This window comes from Colletotrichum spaethianum, assembly GCF_022836535.1.
Source record: "Colletotrichum spaethianum MAFF 239500 DNA, contig04, whole genome shotgun sequence".
Lineage (NCBI taxonomy): Eukaryota > Fungi > Ascomycota > Sordariomycetes > Glomerellales > Glomerellaceae > Colletotrichum > Colletotrichum spaethianum.
In genome coordinates, this window is record NW_026054774.1 from 816,029 (window position 1) to 836,402 (window position 20,374).

The 20,374-nt window shown below is 52.6% G+C and overlaps 7 protein-coding genes and 1 non-coding gene across 8 annotated transcripts; 6 read left to right on the forward strand and 2 right to left on the reverse strand.

Moving 5' to 3' along the window:
• Window positions 1-1,708: 1,708 nt before the first annotated feature.
• On the forward strand, window positions 1,709-2,889 carry ColSpa_02242 (heat shock protein 16; the record flags this gene model as incomplete). The annotated part of the gene is made up of 2 exons (XM_049268454.1): window positions 1,709-2,263; window positions 2,368-2,889. The coding sequence occupies 2 exons, from the start codon at window positions 1,709-1,711 to the stop codon at window positions 2,887-2,889; spliced, it is 1,077 nt and encodes a 358-aa protein (XP_049124411.1).
• Window positions 2,890-3,743: 854 nt separating this feature from the next.
• ColSpa_02244 (FAD-dependent monooxygenase OpS4) lies at window positions 3,744-5,310 on the reverse strand (the record flags this gene model as incomplete). Its single annotated transcript, XM_049268455.1, is given in 4 exon segments — window positions 3,744-4,166; window positions 4,222-4,375; window positions 4,394-5,124; window positions 5,200-5,310. 4 exon segments carry the CDS (start codon window positions 5,308-5,310, stop codon window positions 3,744-3,746), a joined length of 1,419 nt encoding a protein of 472 aa, XP_049124412.1.
• Window positions 4,531-4,821, forward strand: ColSpa_02243 (uncharacterized protein; the record flags this gene model as incomplete). Its single annotated transcript, XM_049268456.1, has 1 exon — window positions 4,531-4,821. The coding sequence occupies one exon, from the start codon at window positions 4,531-4,533 to the stop codon at window positions 4,819-4,821; it is 291 nt and encodes a 96-aa protein (XP_049124413.1).
• Window positions 5,130-5,245, forward strand: ColSpa_rRNA_007. Its single transcript, XR_007414238.1, has one exon. It is a non-coding gene; the product is annotated as a 5S ribosomal RNA (ribosomal RNA).
• Window positions 5,311-9,664: 4,354 nt separating the features above from the next.
• On the reverse strand, window positions 9,665-11,652 carry ColSpa_02245 (cohesin subunit rad21; the record flags this gene model as incomplete). The annotated part of the gene is made up of 2 exons (XM_049268457.1): window positions 9,665-11,338; window positions 11,389-11,652. 2 exons carry the CDS (start codon window positions 11,650-11,652, stop codon window positions 9,665-9,667), a joined length of 1,938 nt encoding a protein of 645 aa, XP_049124414.1.
• Window positions 11,653-13,643: 1,991 nt separating this feature from the next.
• Window positions 13,644-15,621, forward strand: ColSpa_02246 (calcium-transporting ATPase 1; the record flags this gene model as incomplete). Its single annotated transcript, XM_049268458.1, has 2 exons — window positions 13,644-14,793; window positions 14,849-15,621. 2 exons carry the CDS (start codon window positions 13,644-13,646, stop codon window positions 15,619-15,621), a joined length of 1,923 nt encoding a protein of 640 aa, XP_049124415.1.
• ColSpa_02247 (calcium-transporting ATPase 1) lies at window positions 15,621-16,753 on the forward strand (the record flags this gene model as incomplete). Its single annotated transcript, XM_049268459.1, has 2 exons — window positions 15,621-16,164; window positions 16,215-16,753. 2 exons carry the CDS (start codon window positions 15,621-15,623, stop codon window positions 16,751-16,753), a joined length of 1,083 nt encoding a protein of 360 aa, XP_049124416.1.
• Window positions 16,754-17,124: 371 nt separating this feature from the next.
• ColSpa_02248 (conserved oligomeric Golgi complex subunit 4) lies at window positions 17,125-19,629 on the forward strand (the record flags this gene model as incomplete). The annotated part of the gene is made up of 2 exons (XM_049268460.1): window positions 17,125-18,366; window positions 18,418-19,629. The coding sequence occupies 2 exons, from the start codon at window positions 17,125-17,127 to the stop codon at window positions 19,627-19,629; spliced, it is 2,454 nt and encodes an 817-aa protein (XP_049124417.1).
• Between the last annotated feature and the right edge of the window lie 745 nt (window positions 19,630-20,374).

The window sequence follows — 20,374 nt, forward strand, 5'->3', positions numbered from 1 at the left end:
GCCAAACAGCCTGAAGCAACGTCCAAATGCTGCATAGTATGGAGCCCTGCATGGTGGCATCTTGCCTAGCGAAGCTTCATGATTGGCTGTATGTCGTGGGCGCTTAGAGGTTGGGCGGCAGCAAATGGCATCTTCACCTTGAAGTTGCAAGCGCCTGCCCTTGAATGCGAATTGCTTGGCTTGAGAATCCCAGAGAGCCTAGAGCGTGGTAGCGGAGCCGCTCGAGCTCGTAATGCGCATAGAGCGAGATGAGAGTGGTTTGTTGAGATGGGCAAAGGCGGCATCCTACACCCGGTGAGTCGAGATGCGCCGAGAAATAGGGGGTGATGTGCCTGCTCATCTGCAACTCTCGTAGACCATCACTTGATGGAAGCGCCGGACGAAACGTATGGAGACAGCATAAGAGTTGGAAGAAAGTTGAAGTGACAGAAGGTTGGTTGTGCAAAGTGAACAGTGAAGGGAACAGCCTTGAAAGATGGAGACAGCTGGGAGGGAGCCGAAGAGAAAGGAGAGGAGACGCTCGGATCACTTCAAGATAGTGGGGGATCGTTCCATGGCCCAAGCTTCAGCGGAATGATTATCTAAGCCATCTGGTCCCATCTGCCAGGCACGGCGTCGGTTGGTGCGGATCGTTGGTTTGCCTCCGAGAAGCTCCCCCATCATTGGTCGACCTCGGGGTTGTCGTCGTCGTCGGCCTTTCGCATTCATATGACATTCATTGTCGAGTCCTCGGCACCAAAGAGAACTCGGACATCTTGTCAACAATATCCCGGTCACTAAAGCCGAGCTCGACGCATAATCAGGGGCATTTGACTCATACAGCAACAAGACTGACGACAGCTCCACGCAGCAGCTGGACCTACGACACTAGCTGTGGATGAGGCAGTCTGGCGTGCGCGTCCCCTTCCCCTTTCGGTGGCGAGAGCACCACCACATTTCACCTCGATTCAAGTGTGGCAGTACTTCTACCGGTACACTACTCTTCCCAACGGATCGCCCTCCAGGACCGAATACGCCACGTTTCCCCACAGCGGTCCCCCTGCCAGTATCGGTCCCGAACTACAGGCCACCCAAACCTACTGTACACCTCAGCTCGCTCCCTCAGTCATGCCCCTCACTACCACAAGCTGCGTAACACAACTGACAGGGACAACGTCAAAGAACAGTTCCACAGGCAACCAACAAGACGCGGCTTTTGGACGCCTAGGCTGGCCCCAGAGCCATGAAGGCGTACGGCTAGCTTGGTCGCGGGAGCCATAGTGGACTCTTCTTTTACACCATGAACTTTGGGGCTCGGTATGGAAAGGCGGCCACCCTCCGGCTTCATCCAATGAGTTCTGGGCCGAGCCCCCTCCCCAGGACGCGTGGCGATAGTGTGCCTCCAATGTCCCTTTCATTCGAAACCATTCTGATATGTTCGACCCGGTAGCCAAAGGTGTAGTGTACGTAGCTGTGACTGGTTCGGCCTGGCTACGCAACTGTTTTTGCCTTCTCTCATGCTGGTATCAGATGGAGGCGTACGCATGCTCCTACCTTGCAAAAAACATGTCTGTGGTTTTCGCATGATATATAACATGACCCTTTCTTCGCTGTGATATCCCAACTTTCCTCCTTCTTCAGCTTCATCAGCTTTCCGACATTTACACCTCCTTATACATCTAACCCATCCTACACTTTATACATACCCTACAGCCAAGCAGTAGCAATCATGTCTTGGGCAGGGCCAAACGGCAACAATAACCCCTTCAATCGTCCAGGCGGCCCCCAGGGCTTCTGGAACTTTATCCACTCTCTCGACCCCAACATGCGCACCGGCGCTGGTGTTGATCACTCGGCCCCTTGGGCCAATCTCCCCGCGGGCTTCCCTTTCCACGGCTCCGAATTTGGCTTCGGCGGCGGCCCCGGCGGATGGGGTGCATACGGTGGCTGGGGTGAGCCTCGACGTGGCTTCGGCTACCGTCGCGGCGGCGGACGATGCGGTCACAGGGGCCACCACGGTTCCCACGGGCGTCACGGCATGGACGAGGCCGATGAGGCGATGCGCGATACCGAGGAGACCATGCGTGACGCCGCTGAAGAGAGTGGCGATATCTCCGAGAAAGAAAAGGACGACTCGCCCGACACCATCCGCGATATCCCCGACGAGGGCCCCGAGCACGGCCATCCTCATGGTCCAGGACGGCGTGGTCGCGGACGTCACGGTCGCGGACCCCCGGAGGCGACCCCTGGCGCCACAGCCGAGGTCATCCCCACGGTCCCCACGGTCATCGGGGCCCGCCCCCACCCCCTCCTCCCGGCCCTCATCCACCATTCTTCGGTCCTGGCCACCCCCATCCACCCCCGCCTCCGCCCCCGCCATACAACCAGCCTGGTGGCTTCGACTTCGCAAACTTGCAAGAGTGGTTGAACCAGTTCGCAGGTCACCCTTTCGCCCAGCAGATCCGCGAGTGGGCCACTCGTTTCGGGGGCCTCAATAACCCTGGCGCGGGCGATGGTACACGCGGCGGCCCCGACTATGCCGATGACGACTCCTCCTTCGCGCCGCCCGTCGACATCTTCGCTACGGAGAAGTCGTACATCTTGCACTTCGCTCTTCCGGGTGCCAAGAAGGATGATATCGGCGTCGACTGGGACGCTGAGAAGGGCGAACTTCGCGTTGCGGGCGTAGTTTACCGCCCAGGCGACGAGGACTTCCTCGCGACCATGGCATCGAGCGAGCGGAGGATCGGTATGTTCAGCCGCTCTGTGCCCCTGCCGCCCCCTGGTTCAGATAGAGAGGAGATTGATGCACTCTCTATCACGGCCAAGATGGAGGATGGCATTCTCATCGTCACCGTCCCTAAGCTGGAAAAGGAGTGGACCGAGATCCACAAGGTCGACATCGAGTAAACGATGTGTGCCAGCTCTGGTCAACAATATTTTATTTTACTTTTTTGGTGTGGAACGGTTTGCAATCATGAGGTATTCAGTTTCTGGAAGTAATGGAATTAAGGGTAGTTTTAGGATTTTGTATTAGGTAGCTTGGAAAGAATAATCGTTTTGCACCAAATCTTTGTTCAATCCGTCAACGTGACAAGCGCGACTTGTACTCTGCCTGTTACAGCTCAACACTAACATCTCCGCGTGATTCAATGCTGTCTCAATTGCACGATGCGGTGTTTTCTGCCTTGATGTACAGTGGAGCGTGAGACATCGTAGAACGATGGCAAGCGCCTTGGCCAGTCTCGATCAAGGCCTCGACTTTTCCACTACTAGATATGCAACGTAGTTACACAAGCCCGTTGCCTTGCGCAAAGTGCTTGACACCTCTTCAATTGATGAATCCAGCCCCGTCTTGCGATAGTGTCCATCGTGGGACAGATGTGCACGAAGTCTCGTCACTGACTTGCTGTCGTTATTGCAACGTTCGGGTTTGTCTCAATGGTCAGAGCGAGCATTTCTGAGGATGTCAAATTAGCGTCTCTGGCGCTTCTCCCAAGTGTGTGGTTGTTCGTCGCAACCGGCAAGCATTCAGACTAGTTTGAGTTCCCTTATCAGTCAGCGAGACTGAGCTGATACTACTACCCTAACATGAAAAATTAGGATGGACTAACCAGCGTCCAGTTATGATAGTCATCTGCATATCACGATCTTTGCACTTTCAATTCAACTTAAGAAGGAGTGTTAATTGAGATAAGCTAATGACTTTGTATACAGAATAAGTAAGAGTTCTGCTTATCTTAGGGGTCAGTATGAGCAGTACTTTACGCCTGCTTATGGTCCCACTGTTTGAAGGCCTCGACTGCCTCAGCAACCGAGTCTCGCCCGAGGAGATCCATCTGATAATTTTTGTCAACCCAGCGCCACCCGGTCGGTGACAGTCCTTCTTTTAATGGCACACCTCCCAACTCAGCATCCCGAGCCTCTTGTTCAGGTCCGTCTTCGACATGATACCATTTCCGGTTCGATAGCGCACCTGCTACATTTACAGTCGTTCGTGACTTCCGAAGCGACTCGTAAAGCTCAAGGATTTCAGGAATCTTTTGCTTGATATTGTCTCCAGCCGAACCCTTCAGGAGGCCCAGAAGTTTGCCCAGCACAGCGCCATCTTCTACAGCCATTGCCGCGCCTTGCGCCTGGTATGGGAGGCTTGGATGGCATGAGTCGCCCAAGAGAGCAAAAGAACCCTACGCCGTCAAAATCTCGTCTTTGGTGTTGGTATTGGCTGGGAATTCAACATACCTTCGTCCAAGTCGTGAGCTCTGGGTGAGTGCAGAGCTTCCACTTCAGAACTTTCGGTATCAGAGATATTAGCTTGGTTAGTCTGAAAAGTGTTAGCCTCTGCGTCACAATCATTATCGGGCATTTCTCATTATGCCGTAGACTGGGCTGTCGGCTGTGCGGTTAGACCTACGTTTTATCCCATCCGGCATAGCTTTCCCTCATCTCTTCAATGTCACCCTCAATGCGCTTTTCGTTGGGCTGCATATTATCGGGCCTCACTAAGACGAGGTTGAACTCCCTTCCTCCCTTGACGGGATAGAACACGGTATGTCTATCTGGGCCGAACCACGCCGTTACCTGCTTCCGGGCGCAAAGCTCGTCCACACGGGGGTCTTCCAGAGCTTTGAGATACTCGGCCGGAAAAACTGCTCGATACGCCAAGTCTCCGGTCTCAACCGCAGGCGAAGGCGATCCAAGAAGCTGGTTGCGGCAAACCGAGTGGAGCCCTATTGGTGTCAGTCTAAGTTCCTCGATTACGTGCTTGAGAAGCAAATTGGACCTATTCTTACCATCAGCTCCAACTATCACGTCGCCTTGGATATCACCTCCATCCTCTAAATGAACAACATTATTATTAAAGTCAATGCGTTCAACTCCCTTGTTTAGGCATAGACTAACACCGAGTTCCTCGCATTTCTGCCACAGCACAGCGTGGAAATCAGCTCGATGAATGACCATCCAAAGTTCGCCGTATCTACTCTGTGAATCCTTTGATAAAAATGTGTGTAGCGTCTTTCCGTTGGCATATCTGCGGAACTCGATCGCATCAAGAACGACCCCGCACTTCAACAACTTGTTCATATAGCCCAGCTGTCGCGCGACTCTGGCTCCGTTTGGCGGAATTTGAATCCCTGCGCCTATCTTCGCGATATTCAGCGTCCCAAGTTCTTACCTACCAAACGGCACGGGCCAGGAGCGTGTCTTTTCATGACTTACCGGCACAATCCTGTCAGCTCTTTCCAGAATCACGACTTCGAACCCCTCTTGTTGACAGGCAATGGCGCAAGCCAGGCCGCCAATGCCTGCTCCGATGATCAAAACTTTCATATTTAGGTACTTTTTGTTTATTTTATTGAGACTGTAGGACTTTATTGGGTTCTGGAACGGTGGGAACGGTGAGCCTGATGGTTCAACGTTGGAGAAAGGTAAGGCATACTGTTGGTCCATTGCCATCAGTGGCTAATGCACTACTTAAAGGGACAGTCTAGCTACATCATGCAATTTGCCTCGGGCCGTGGTGAACACTACCGCGCGGCAAGAAGACCCATTAGCCTTGTTGCATGCCATCACGTCGAACTCTAAACTGCTTGAGGTCTCAGTAAACTTCTCTTTTCTTACACACACATATGTCAGTACCTTTGGTTTTGAGTTTGTTTCGTTAATCAAATCAACTTTAATAATAGCCGAGGCGTTGAAGTCACGGCCCGAGCGGGATTGTCTAGTATCCGATTTGGGTACAGTAGTTTATTAATATTCAAGTGTGTTACCCCAAAGAAGATAATATCAACTTGTATAACGTTGGGGGGATGTAATAAAAGGGTCATTGTGCAAAAAGGTTATTTATCTCATTTGTTCATTGTCTCTAGAAACGGACTGCAGCTCGATATCCGGCTGGACGTTGTAAGACGGTTAGTAGTATCACTTCGAGATCAAAGTGCCACCCAACGGCGACATAATATCTATTTCGCTTATGAGACTTGTCTTCGTACGATAACCTACACAGCTCTCTCCTCATAGCTAATCGCTCCAAGCACCTGTACTTTTTTTTCCCTCGCTGTTTTATAGTTAACTATAGTTATGTTTTATGGTAATCAAATGGCGTCTGAGCCGCACTTCCGGATCAGGGCAGAAGAACTCTCACAGGCTTCCTTGACGTGTTTCTTTACTCACCTTTACTACAAAGAGACCATCTATCTGACTGCAGCTCAACTTAGCTTGAACCGTGGCCCAGGAGCGATTTTATTGGTCAGCGCGTCACTATATAGTGACACATCACTAGGAATGTTCACCTTGCCATGTCTAAGATACAGGCCTGGTTGTTTCCTTTGCTAGTTGCCAGTTGTCAATAATTCAAGGGACTTTGTGCAAAATCGGGCAAAATTACTTACAGTCATTGTGCTATCTATTTGATGTTTGAGCTCATCTGAACTACGTAACCCATTATACTCATCACTGGTAACTAACTGTCAGCAGAGGGTTCTTGTAATGCCAAGGAAGCAGGTCGACAACCAGCTTGTACCCAAAGCTTTAACTCGTTTAGGAAATTCTCACTTGGCTCAAACAGAAAGATACATTGTACAACTCAAAGCTGAAGTTGTCCAATATTAAAATAGCTATGCGCTTCAGAAAGCTATCCCTGACGTATTTCGATATTCTCATACATGCTGTCTGATAGTTGGCGACTAAATACCAACGATGGACAGAATTATGGTCAGATCATGATGATTTGAATTGACTAAATACAAATGAGTTTATGTCATCTGGAGGTTCCAGAGAAAATCCCATGAAGTATCGTCAAAGCTTCCGCCATCACTCATTTCGCCTAGGAGCCCAAACGCAGCCATAGATGGATCAAACGGTAATGAAAGCCCGTCATCAGAGGATGGATCGAGTGCCGAAAAATGACTAAACTGAGCATTTGTCTGGTCGCCGCTATTGCCCTGTCCTGTACGTGCCTCTGACAGAGGAATACCTCGAGGTGGTACCGAGGTGATCAGACACTGACGGAAACGCGCTACGTGGAGATCCAAAAGTGCAGCATATCTGGATGCAAGACGCATGTCGTCTAAGCTGCTGGCATGAAGCGATCGAATGCATTGCTCCAACACGCCGAGAGCTGCCTGGAGATTCGACACACACGAGCCCAGACTGAGCGCTTTGAGGAGAAACATAGACGCTTCAATAATGTGGAGGAAGATCCTGACAGGGCAAAACCGTAGTGTCCCCCGTTTAGCCAGCTTGTTGGAACTCTGGAGGATCTGGCATCCACCACCAACCACTTCCTGTACGAATTCGTAATCCGTCGCTGTCAAAACCTTTTGCGCACCTTGTGAACGTCCAACGCCGGCATTCTGGTCAGTCAAGAAACGATCAACCGCAGCTTGCATGCCGAGGCTGTTTACCGAGATCCGAAGGTGATGGTATTCTATGTTGAGTTCTTGGTATGCGTCTGGTACAAGAACTAAAACCTTAATCGTTAGTACACTATGCTGAACTTGAGAAACACAAACGGGTTTGCTAACGGTCTTCTTTCAAGTACTGATCCTTCCAGGCAACTAGCTGCTGGTGAAAATGCCTAATAACACTAACTTAACGGAAACTTAACAAGAGTTGACGAATTTCGGATGGGGACGGGAAGAGGGCATCGTTGATAGTGCGACATAAATGGGTCAATTCTATCCACCCCGTTAAAAAGGCGGAAGAAGAAGAATCAGTAGACTGTGGTCGTTCGGTCAGGCTGCGGCACAAGGACGTCGTCACCATTAATGCACAGCTTAGACGACCCGAAAGTTGTTCCACGAATATGAACAGAAGTTGACGAAGGCGGACGTTGCGTGAGTTTTGCGCTGGGCTCGATGGCGAGAGTGGATTCACAGCAGTGTTCATATCACATATACCTAACTCATGCGCCAGAGACATTGCACAGCCCAAGAGCATCCAAGACATCCGGTCTGACATTCGAGCTGGTGTAACAACATCTCCGAGCCACTGTGCCTTGGGGCTATTCCATTCGGCTCTATTCCCAGCAGGGTCGTCCCGCCTATCGCTTGCCGAGAGGAGAAGGTCCGAATCCCATCCATCGGCGTCGGGCGGGAAATGTATGGCCTTAGGGTGCCATTCGACAATGAGCAAAAGTGCCTGTATTGCACCGACTGCACGGGTTTATGCCTTCGACTTCTTCTCTTGCCCAAACATGATCCTTGAGATCAAGTGTTGGCAATGCTCCGAACGACGCTGATGAATAAGTGTTTCCCGTGAGACACCACCATGTCCTGGAAGCGTATGGTATCGAGATAAGATCATCAAAATCGTACAACATAACAGAGGCTCTCGTGTAATAAGTCGGAAGTGGGCTGCATGTCCTGGGTCTAAACCATGGCATGTTGGTGAGGATGCTGCAAGGTTTTTGAAGAAACTACTTGTTGTTAGTCTCTTAACCAGTAGCCCGTGCCATTAGGGTGAGAAGTGTAGCTACAGGTCCATATATATCACTGCCTCTTCGGCTGTGAACCAGCCCATTTTGATGAGTCGGAAACTGTCCCAAACTTGCAGTACCTCCGTTTCGGGCTGAGGGCAGGATTTTCGGTCAACAACTATTGTATGATAGACGTTACGCGGTGTAGCGTCCTCGTTAGCTAGCTGTGGTTCATGTGAGCTGGAGGTTGCTGTGTGCACACTCTCTGTATCCTGTTGTTCCGCCGCCCGGAATAAGAGATTGAGTGCATCGTTGCCAGTGGACACGATAGTTCGCATCACCGTCTGCAGATTAGTATTGAGATTGGTTGAGAGACGATGACGATGACGATAGGCCTTAGCACTTGGCGCTATTATCTTGCTTTGTATCGCAAGCGAACTTTGGGCTTTTTTGTTCCAGACAGGTCTGTCAAGTAGCGTCTTCAGAGTCACTACATCTGGATACCGTGTCTCTCATCTAGACACCGTGATGCACTGAGACTTGACGTAAAAGACACAGCTGGGTCTTGATTTCAACGTTGCCTTTTTTCCTTGGAGAACTGTCATAGTATCTGAGATGGACCTTTGGGCCACGTTCGCAGCACAACTGGTGTATTCTTTGAGAGACTCTTAAGACGTCAGCCGTATGTATTGCATCTCGAAGTTGACAAAGACTTTGGTGTTAATACTGTAGAAACAATCGACTATCTGTTCTCCAAACACTATGGTCCAGCTTCAGTCTTTCACAAGTTCATGTACAAGGAGCCTTAAGTAGTCCTCTTGGGGGTAATGTCATAAAACATGCTTAGCTTGAATCACTCATGAGATCACCAATTTGTGAACAAAGGTCTAGCTTAATTTAATGAAGAGCAGCTAACTACCTAGGTACTGAGGTATCCTTACAGGCCCGCCGTGGCCCCAATCAAAAACAGCTATACTAGCATCTCTGGAAGACGAAAAAAAAGCCAGAAAAACGACAGTAAGCCAATCCAACAGCGAAGATGCGGCTCGGGTTCCCAAATCATGCTTTTTCCACCCTCCCAGGCCGCAACAGCATCTGGTATCTCTCCAGCTCCCAAGTATACTCCAAACGCCACTTGGCCGAGTGCCATATCCAGGACCGACCCCCAACTTAGTCCAACAGAGAGAAAGAACGGTTACTTTACATGCCAAGCCTCCAACAGCTATGCGTCAATCGGATAGTCTTCGTCAAAACAAACGACGGGCACTATGCTTCCACGGCAACAGCTGGAGCGCTGACAGCTGCCGGCTCGGGCTGGTTGGCTTCCTCTTCCTCCGCGATCTCGCCTCCTGCCTCGCGCTCGGCCCAAGCACCCCAAAGGCCGCGCTTTGCACGTACTCTGATAGGGGCGCCAAGGGTCTCGCCTTGCTCGACCTTGATCGCGTCTTTCGTGGCCAAGACGAGGCATTCGAAGAACATCTTGGTGGCATCAGCTTTCGTCGTTCTCTGCTCTGGCAGCAGGTCTTGGAAGACCACAGCGGTCTTCTTGCGCTTTTCAGCGTCATTCTCAGCTTCAGGGCCGAAGATATCTCTCAGTATGTGCACAGCATGCTTGGTACCGAGCGAAACAGGGCCGCTGTCTTGGGGGTGCACAGCGGGAGCTGTTGTCTCGTCAAAGGCGGGCATGGGGCTTCCCTCGCGAGAGATAGGTCGAGCGGTGTCGTCGTCTCCTCCGAAAGTAATGCCCTCCTCCTCAGCCGGGATTTCGAGAACAGTGCCGTCGCCTGCCACGCTTTGGGCACCGAACCCAGCAGCCTCGACAGCAAAAGCATCCTCCTCTTCCACGACAAGACGAGGTGACTTGGATGTGGCACCATGGTCACTCTCTACATCGGCAATGCCGCTGTCCCGCTTCCTCTTCAACTCGCTGGATCGGCTGACAGCTTCAAGAGAGAGCATGCCCCTCAACTCGGGTGCCCAGCTGGCACTACGACCCTCTAGCATGATGTTGGAGACGAAACCACCGCTCTTTTGCATCTCCATCAGAGCAAGCACGAACGGATCTCTAGGCAAGAACGATTGAGCTCTGAGGATGTTGGCGTGGTTGGCCTGTTGGTCCTTAATGTGATTGCTGGAAAGCATCGTCTGTTCGTCTGGCAGAAGAATCTTTCTCTTCTTTGAGCGTTGAGGATGACGGACAACAGTGCGCTCCTGGTCCTCGTCTGGTTCGTAGAGATCCGTATGCTGAATGCGGGAATATTCCTCCTCAACCTCCCGTGCAAATTCCGGATCGATCTCTGAAAGCGGCGACTCAGAGATACGAGCGCGCGGCATGTCCAGAGCACCAGGGAATCCCGGTGCTACAGATTGGTCACCAGCGGGGAACTGGAATTCATTGTCGTCGCCCATCTGGATATCTCCCTCCTCGTCGGCAATACGAACGTTGTCGTCACCAAAGTCGAGAGCGAGACCTAACGAGGGTTCGCGTTCGGTTTGGTCCTTGCCTCGCGGCATAATGTCAAGCTCGCTGAACATATCGTCCTCCACCGAACGTGCGAGGGGTGCGTCTCTTCCCATTTCGATAGTCGTGTCCATACGGGTAGGGCGATCATCAATATCCATGCCGAAGTCAAGCTCAAGATCAAGATCTTCCATGGGCGCCAACTCCAGCTCATCGTCGAGAGAGTCTCCCTGGGTCAGAAACTGACTGTTGTTGAAATCTTCCTGCAAGTTGATATCGCGGTGGCTGACGCGACCCTTACGACCGACCGGAGTGGCTGTGACATCATCCATTTGCGACAGGAGCCAAGCGGCGTCGGGAGGCGGAGGAAGGTCAAGGTTGTCGAGTGGAGTAATCTTGTCAGGCAGCAGCAGCGCTTCGCGATTGTTGGCGTATAGGTTGGCAACTGCCATGTCGTGGTTATCGCTTGAGCGGAAGGCCTAAAAGCGTTAGTAAAGCGCGTCAAAGATACACCAGAAAGCGAGCGCACCATTTTGATCTTCATTGAGGCCTCATTGCAGTCCTCCAACAGGTATCGGGCCTTGCGGTTGTAAATTCTGACAACACCGAGGAGCAGCTGACCGCTCAGACGAAGGGCCATCGGGGCCTGGCCGGGCGTAATGATGGCCTCTACACTGTCCGGCAGGTTGGACTGCAAAATGTGCGTCTTGGAAAGCTTGCGCTCGATGTTGGCCGACAGCCAAACGCGGGCCAGCGGCCCGCTCTTTTGGAGGAGCGTCTCCGAATAGAACATGGCGGCGACGGAGCAGAGTAATGCGAGGGTGTAGATGCGAGGAGCAAGGAGCAAGAGCCACTGCTCTTAAGGTATTGAGGCAGCGACGCGCGCCGGGGTTGGAGGGGCGGGTTGCGGTAGCTCTGTAAACACGAGAACGCGTTGTTATGGGGAATCGGGTCGCGTTGGGGATGTAGCGGTCGGGTCGAGGTCTAACACGCGCAGGTTGTGAAGCGCGGCGACATGAAGCAAATGGTATCAATCGCCAAAGGCCGAAGAGTCACTTGCAGCGATAGCGGGAGCAGCAAGAGCGCGATGAGCAGCGATGAGGGAGATGGAGGAGATGAGCAGGAGGGGGAGTCAAGGTGCGGTGGTCTTCTCTCTCTTGACGCCGTGCCAGTGGACGCAAAATGACGGGGCTGGGATTGGGCAGGGATTGGTCCGCGCAGAATTTGGTGGCACCAGCCACATCACGTGAGAACATTGCTCCACTGTTGGACCATGAACTTGCTGACCCGGCGACCATCCCGGAAGCGGCGGCAGCAGGTATTTTCGCCTACTGCGGCACAGCGCAAGGTACAAGACAGACAGTGACCCCAAGCTCAAACGCCTTACCTAAGCTCTCTCAGGTACGAGGACCTGCAAGTCGAAGCAGGCACCGCCTAGGACATGCAGCTCGAGTTTGTTGCTTGGCCAAAGTACCTACTCAAGGTAGGTATCCATCCGTGTGTCTTCACCAGCCAACCGCGACAACAGCGTTCGCTCTTCCATGCAAATGGGCGCTCAACCCGGTTACAGCACTGCTATCTGTACTTAAGGGTGTTCCAGCTAAGGAGAGCTCACGTTTGTCGCAGGCCCATTTTGGAACAACGCAGATGAGATGAAACCAAACTTCGGTAGCGTCCTCTCTGGATTGTCATTGGAGGTCCCTGTGTCTCCAGCTTTTGAATCCCCAGTATGTACTAGGTAGGTATGTATGTACGGCCACCACCACTCTGTAAAACCTGGAAACCCTGCCTAATCTGGCCCGAGAGCACCTTGCTTCACCACGTTAAGATTGGACACAACCAGTTGCACGCCTCGAAATGCTCTCGACGTTCATCCAGAGAAGTCTCCCTCAGTTGTTACAGTTACCAAGCATTCGGGCTTGTATAGCCAATGTTTGCGTCTCTTTCTAGTATCCGCAAGTGCATGTATCACTTGCACCGCTTGCTGGAATAGTGCTGCAGACACAACACGTAACTATTATCGTATGGTGCCCTGGTAAATTGTCAGACGTTTGAACACGGCAATTGAATTGCTCACAGCGACCTGTCCCGATATCCCACTGGTCAGGCATTTGCGGAGCGGCGAGACTCTTCCCGAGTCCTTGTTCCAGGGCCCCCCTGTTCAACCGCCACGGGCCCGCCTAGAGACGCGTTGGCACGCCTGTAGGTATCTGGGACTAGATTTTGGCCATGCGTTTGCTATCCCTGCTAAAGGCACACGTTTTCTCAACTCTCACCACGACATCCGTTTGCCTTCGTCCGTCAACAGCTTCCGCGAAACTATGTCTTTGGACCAAGCTCCTTGCAATTGATACCCTGGCGATAAAGGACCTTTTGTCCTTCGAACACGACCGGATTTCGAGATTCGACGACACAGTCTTACGCCTAGGCGCATGTCTCCTTTTCGCCTTGCCCACTGACAAATGATCGGCACTGGGCGTTCTGCAACTATTCGAAGGTCGTGACCGAGGTATTGCTGCCTCGTCATACGCAGAGATGCAGTGGCCCTGGCACAAGAGAAAAGACTCCGACGATGGCAACGCTCTGCTGCCTTTGGCGGCCAAGGTGCCGAGCATCAACGGGTTGGCCATGGACCTTGTAGAGAGGGAATCATCGCGGTCAAGGCCGGAACACTTTCGAACCACTTCGGCCCAGTCGAGAGTAGCCATCCCCTTGACTACATAGTGTTGTTGAAAACGAGCTAATCTGGTGTTTGCTTAGAGCATCGCCGACGAGTTTTCTTCCATGAGCCCAGCAGAAGCTGCCAGCCGGCTTCAAACATCACTGACTCACGGCCTGTCTCCCACCGAAGCCTTGAACCGACTCAGCGACTATGGACCAAACGAAATCCCCCACGAACCCCCCGAACCTCTATGGCTTCGATTTATCAAACAATTCCAAGAGCCGCTTATTGTGCTTCTGCTCGTCTCGGCCGGGGCCTCCATATTTCTGGGTAACATGGATGACGCGGTCAGCATCACGGTAGCGGTTACCATCGTCGTTTCGGTTGGCTTCGTACAAGAATATCGGTCGGAAAAGTCAATAGAGGCACTCAGCCACCTGGTCCCAAATCACGCCCACCTTGTTCGGTCAGCCACCAGCAAGACACCGGGCAGCGCCCGGACTCCCACATGGCCGCCGCAGGGTCCTATGGATGGCACCGAGTCGGTCGACTCTACTACGCCGGGCGAGGAAATGCTAGAGGCAACCTCTTCCAAGGTCATGGCCTCGCAGCTTGTGCCAGGAGACCTTGTCTACTTCACTACGGGTGATCGTATACCAGCAGATATCCGGGTCACTAAGGCAGCAGATCTCACTATCGACGAATCGAATCTCACTGGAGAGAATGAACCGGTCCGGGTCACGGCCGAAACAAAAGCACGAAGTCTCTTGTCCTCTGCATACGGGGCCGACACCCTTCAGCTTCCGAGTCCCTCCGCCCTATCTGACAGCCGGGATGCTGGCGGAAATGGCGATAATAACATCGCCTGGATGGGCACCTTAGTAAGGTCCGGTCACGGCCAGGGTGTCGTCTTCGCAACAGGCGGACACACCAACTTCGGAACCATTGCAACTAGTGTTTCTGGGACAGAGAGCCCACGCTCACCGCTTCAACTTTCCATGGACGACCTTGGCTCTCAGCTGAGCAAATTCTCCTTTGGCGTCATCGGTCTCATTTCCTTGGTCGGCTGGCTTCAGGGAAAGAAGTTGCTTGAGATTTTCACGATATCGATCTCTCTCGCTGTTGCAGCCATCCCGGAAGGCTTACCAATCATTGTAACTGTTACCTTGGCTCTCGGTGTTCACAGAATGGCCCGCCACAATGCTATTGTGCGCAAGATGCCCAAGGTAGAGACCCTGGGCTCGGTGAATGTTGTATGCACCGACAAGACAGGTACGCACGCATGATTGCAACTCGACAATAGTAGGAGTTTTATTGACTTCTCTAGGAACCCTTACCATGAACCACATGACAACCGCCAAGATGTGGTACTTTGGTGCCACGGACGCCATTGACGTTGAATCCGACGATGAAGCCACAGAGACGAAGCCGGACCCTGCCACTTTGCGTATTTTGCGCATTGGTAACATTGCGAATAACGGTCGTCTTGCACAGCAGTACACAGAGAACGGCGCAGCTGCCAGGGCTGTACTTTCGTCCACACAGGGAACAGACTTTGCTTCGACTTACACACGCTGGTGCGGACAACCTACCGACGTCGCCATGCTTGACTTGCTTGACAGATTCAAGGAGCATGACGTTCGCGAATCCATTGGCCCGCGTCTTAGCGAAACTCCCTTCAGCTCTGAGCGTAAATGGATGGGTGTTACTATTGGAACTAACGACAAGGAGTTCGCCTACATGAAAGGGTCCATTGATCGAATTCTCGAAGCATGCGACACATATCTTACTCGCGACGGCCGAGAGATCGTTCTCGACTCCGTGCGCCGTCAAGAGGCGTTGCAAGCTGCAGAGGCCATGGCCTCGAAAGGTCTTCGCGTGCTCGCTTTTGCCAGTGGCGCTGTTTCGCGATCTAGGGGTAGAACCACACTGGGACCGACTAGTCGTACCAACACTCCGGTTGAAAGCCCCCGTCCTCAGCCTATGGACGAGACTTACAGAGGCCTCACATTCGCTGGCTTGGTCGGTATGAGTGACCCCCAAGGCCTGGCGTTGGCAAGTCAATTAGGAGACTACTGCGCGGAGGGGTCAGAGTCGTAATGATCACGGGTGACGCCGAGACCACTGCTATGGCAATTGGCCGACAGCTCGGCATGCCGATCGCGAAGCCGATCGAACATGCTTCTAGTCAAGCATCTGTGCGGCCTGTTCTGAGGGGTGAGGACGTCGAGGCCATGTCTGAGCAGGAGCTTTCACACGCCATTCAACATACTACGATCTTTGCTCGCACGAACCCAGACCATAAACTAAAGATCATTCGCGCTTTTCAGGCCAGAGGCGATATTGTCGCCATGACTGGAGACGGCGTCAATGACGCCCCCGCGCTGAAGAGAGCAGACATTGGCATTTCCATGGGGTTGCATGGAACCGATGTTGCGAAGGAGGCGGCGGACATGATTCTTACAGACGACGACTTCTCAACCATCCTTCGAGCAATCGAGGAGGGCAAAGGAATCTTCAACAATATCCAGAACTTCCTGACGTTCCAACTGAGCACCAGTGCTGCTGGTCTGTCTCTTGTCTTATTCTGCACAATCCTCGGCTTCAAATCGCCCCTTAATGCGATGCAGATTCTCTGGATCAGTAGGTCTTCCGCCCAATGTGGTAGCATATCATTTACTAACACTGTCCAGATATCATTATGGATGGTCCGCCTGCGCAGTCGCTCGGCGTCGAGGCTGTTGACGCCGATGTCATGAACCGCCCTCCTCGCAAGCGTAATGACGCGGTGCTCACAAGGAAGCTCCTTTACCGAGTCTTGACATCGGCATCAATCATCATGATGGGCACCATGCTCGTCTACAGACGTGAGATGCTTGCTGATGGTGAGGTTAACCGCCGCGACACAACCATGACTTTCACTTGCTTTGTACTATTCGACATGTTTAATGCCTTGGCCTGCCGATCTGAATCAAAGTCGGTATTGCGAGGCGAAGTCGGACTTTTCTCAAATACCCTCTTCAACTGGGCGGTCTCGCTCAGTATCGCGGGCCAATTGCTCGTTATATACTTCCCCTGGCTACAGGAGGTCTTCCAAACAGAGGCCTTGGGCTTCTTCGATCTTGTCGGCCTGTTGGCTCTTTGCAGCACGGTGTTTTGGGCGGATGAGTTTAGAAAGTACTGGAACTACTCAAGACGGCGCATGGGCGGTGGTTACAGTCAGGCAGTGTAGACTAGGAAGCATCATTCATGTGAGGTACAGGCGAATTGTACCGGTCAACGGCCTCAGCATTTATATAAACTTTGAATACGGTGAATAATTAACGGCCTTTCTTAAAAGATTTAATTGCGAACCCTATGCCTATTTTTCGTCTGATGCTCTCTGAACAGGCCAGTTTGCAGACCTACTTCAGCCCAAAGTTTGTCTCTCCCTTGCATCCACACCTTGGTCTCGCTTATCGGTGAGCAAGGTACACCGAGGCTCCTACCTTGTACTTGGGGCCAGCTAACACCTTCACCTCATCAACCCCCGGTCTGAACAACACTCCCCTACCTCTGCTGGCAGGCCAAGGTAGCTATGCACCTTTTAGCCAGCTCGCGCCAATGTCAACCCTCACGAATGGCGTCTCCTCCCATCGCGTGGACAGCGACAATGCCGACAACGGCGCACACGGCGCTGCGACCCAACCAAACAGCAGCAGCAACACCACCATTTACGCAGCCTCGAGTGTCGCCGAGGTCCGCGCCGCACTCGAAGCTCTCCATACCCGCGAGTCGGCGATAACGAGCCGTCTCGATGCACTCCTCGGCTCCCAAGCTGATCTCGCCCGCGAGCTGGGCCGCTTGGACTTGCTGCGCGCGGGGCTTGGCAGTCAGGTCATCGCCGCGCGGTCCATTGGCAACGACATGCTTTCCACAGCGGCAGACACAGCGGGGCGGCTGAGCAACAAGGTGAAGGAACTGGATTTGGAAAAGAGCCGGGTTGAGGATACTCTGGAGGTTGTCAAGCAGGTTGCTGAGCTCAAGGCATGCGTGCAGGGCGTCGTGGGAAGCATGGGTGCCCCGCAAGACTGGGAAGCTGCTGCGGCGTATCTTGCGCGAGCGTCGCAGGTGCCGGAAGACATCACCAAGGGTAAATTCGCCTCCTCAATCGTCCCGTCCGTGGAGGTGCCTGACCCACCATGGACGACGCTCGAGAACGCCAAGGAGAGCCTTTGTGGGCTGTTCCTGAGGGAATTCGAAAAGGCGACGAAAGAAGGAGATGGTGCCAAAGTTACGCGGTTCTTCAAGCTCTTCCCGCTCATCGACAGAGGAGATGTTGGGTTGGATGTCTACGGACGATATGTCTGCCAGGGCGTGGCTGGTACAGCTAGATCTGTGTTGAAGGAGAGCCCTGGGGTCCAGGCGAGAAAGGAGGGCTTCTTCTACGCCAATGCTCTCACAAGACTATTTGATCACATTGCGCGGATCGTTGAGGGTCACGGAGGTCTTGTGGAGCGGCACTATGGCTCCGGCAAGATGGTCCGTGTTATTGAGCGTTTACAACAAGAGGCAGACGTGCAGGGAGGCATCATCCTCGACTCCTGGAGTGACGAGCGCGATGTTGATAGGCGGCTGAAGGACGTCAAGAGTTATCCCTTTTCATTTTTGGTCCAGAGCTTCTTGCCGCAGCAGAGGGGCGGGACACCACGGGTTAACTCGCCAGCGATGGGCGCCGGAGCAAATCAACGCGACAGCGAGGACGAGGGCGTCAACATGAAGGAAGTGGACGGCCTTCTTAGTGAGATCGCGATTATGCTTGGCCGATGGTCTCTTTACTCCCGGTTCTTGGCAGGAAAGACTCGGGTTAGTAGTAGGCTGTCTCATCTCGGAGATATTTACTAACGAGGTGTGTAGGATCCCTTATCGTCCGAAAGCGTTCCCCTATCCATGCCGGAAGTCGTCGTCAAGTCCAACCTTAAGCGGAAGGTTTCGGACAAGCTCACATCCCCTTATAATACCATGATGACTTTCTTCTTCCGACGATCAGTCGAGAAGGCATTCCAGCTGGATGAGTCCCCAAGCGGATTGTCTCTCAGCATGAACAAGCACATCGACACCAATCAGCCGTTCATCATCTCTGCGGTGGACGACGTCATGTACGTCGTCAGTGCCGTTATCCAGAAATCCATATCTACGTCGCAACGAGACGTCATTGCGTCTGTTATTCCCACCATTGGTCGAGTTCTTAGCTCTGATTTCGTCGGTATGATCCAGCGAAAGATGCGAGACGAGTCGTATCCCAAACCAATCGTACAAGGAGGGTTTCCACCAGAGGACAAGATCATCCAATTCATCGTCCTGATCAATAGTCTTGACACGGCCAACGAGTACCTCGGCCGCATCATTACTAGTAATATGGGAAGCACGAACGACCCGCCAAAGGCAAATGGTGAAGCTTATGAGCCATCACTCAAGGATACATTCCCCTTTGACAAGGACGCCGCCTTTGTGGCCTCCGCCCTCAACACACTTCACAGCTCCTTTACGACCAAGTCAACTGAGCTTCTCAATGAAGGACTTCAGGTACTCTTCAAGCAGGTCGTTCAGCCGCGCTTGAGACCGGTGCTGGCCGAAACCTTCCGCGATGTAGACTACTCCCTGTCTGAAGAGGAGCTAGCCGAGTTCGCCCAACAGAACGATGAAGATGAAGAAGAGATGCTCGACCAGGTGTCACGGCGTTTCGAGCACGGCTGGGACCAACTCATGAAGCCCATCTCGCGGCTTTTAACGACCCACACCTTTACAACCCTGCACGACCTGACGGCGCGCTATCTCTCGCGTGTCCTTGAGCGTAGGGTGTGGGACGCCCGGGCTAACGCCTATGGTGTAATTCGCATGGAGCGCGACTTTTCCAGCATCATCAGCACGGTGTGTAAGGGCAACTACGGCGTCAGGGAGTTATTTGCTAGGGTGTCGCAGATCTTGATGGTGGCCAACATGGAGGAAGAGGAGTGGGAAGAGATTTCGGCCCAGCCTGACGACGAGGAGGATGGTATGATCTGGGTGCTGACCGAGGAAGAGCGGCGACGGGCAAGGCATCTGACGTCTAGAGAACGCAGAGGGTGAAAAAAAATGAGAATAAACGAGCTTTCCCCAAGGTTTCTGAAGTAGAGAAAAGTCGATGAGAGACGGGTTCACTGATTTCCGAAGCGCGCGGACTAAGATGGTGACATCTGCCAGGACAGGTAGATGGTGTAAATACATCGTGACTTAGACTCTGCAAGCCCTCGTCGTATGCATATATAATTTGTTGACGGCGTGATTACAACTACTTCAGTTTCCACCCCTGAAACATCATTGTGGCTAAACTACGCTGTGAGCTGACTCCGAGTGTTTAAGGTCTTCGGCCAGGCAGTTCGAAATATCCATACATCGGACTCGCCTCCGAAAGCGTTTGGCCCAGCAGGCCGCGGACCTGCCGGGCAAGCACATCCGTTTTCGTGTTCGGCCGGCACCGGTCAACACGTGGTAAGTGCCCTGAAGGGTAGCCTATTTTCCACTAAAATCACATCAGAGGCTCCACTAGAAACCGATCGGCGGGAGGCAACTTCAGCGGCTTCTGTCACTACTTTGGAAGGCAAGACCCGACCACCGGTTCCTCAAACTCGGATTATCGCCGCTAAAAGGCACGACCATTCGCTTCTCACTTATGTACCTAGCCTCATCAAGACAAAATTTTCCCCAATGACTCAACTTCCACCCACTCGATCTGCATGAAGACCTTTTCTGATACCCATTTCTCCCCTACATATGACGACGATCTATATTCTTCTTTCGTTCACTCTCATATCGGAAATAACTACCCCAGACC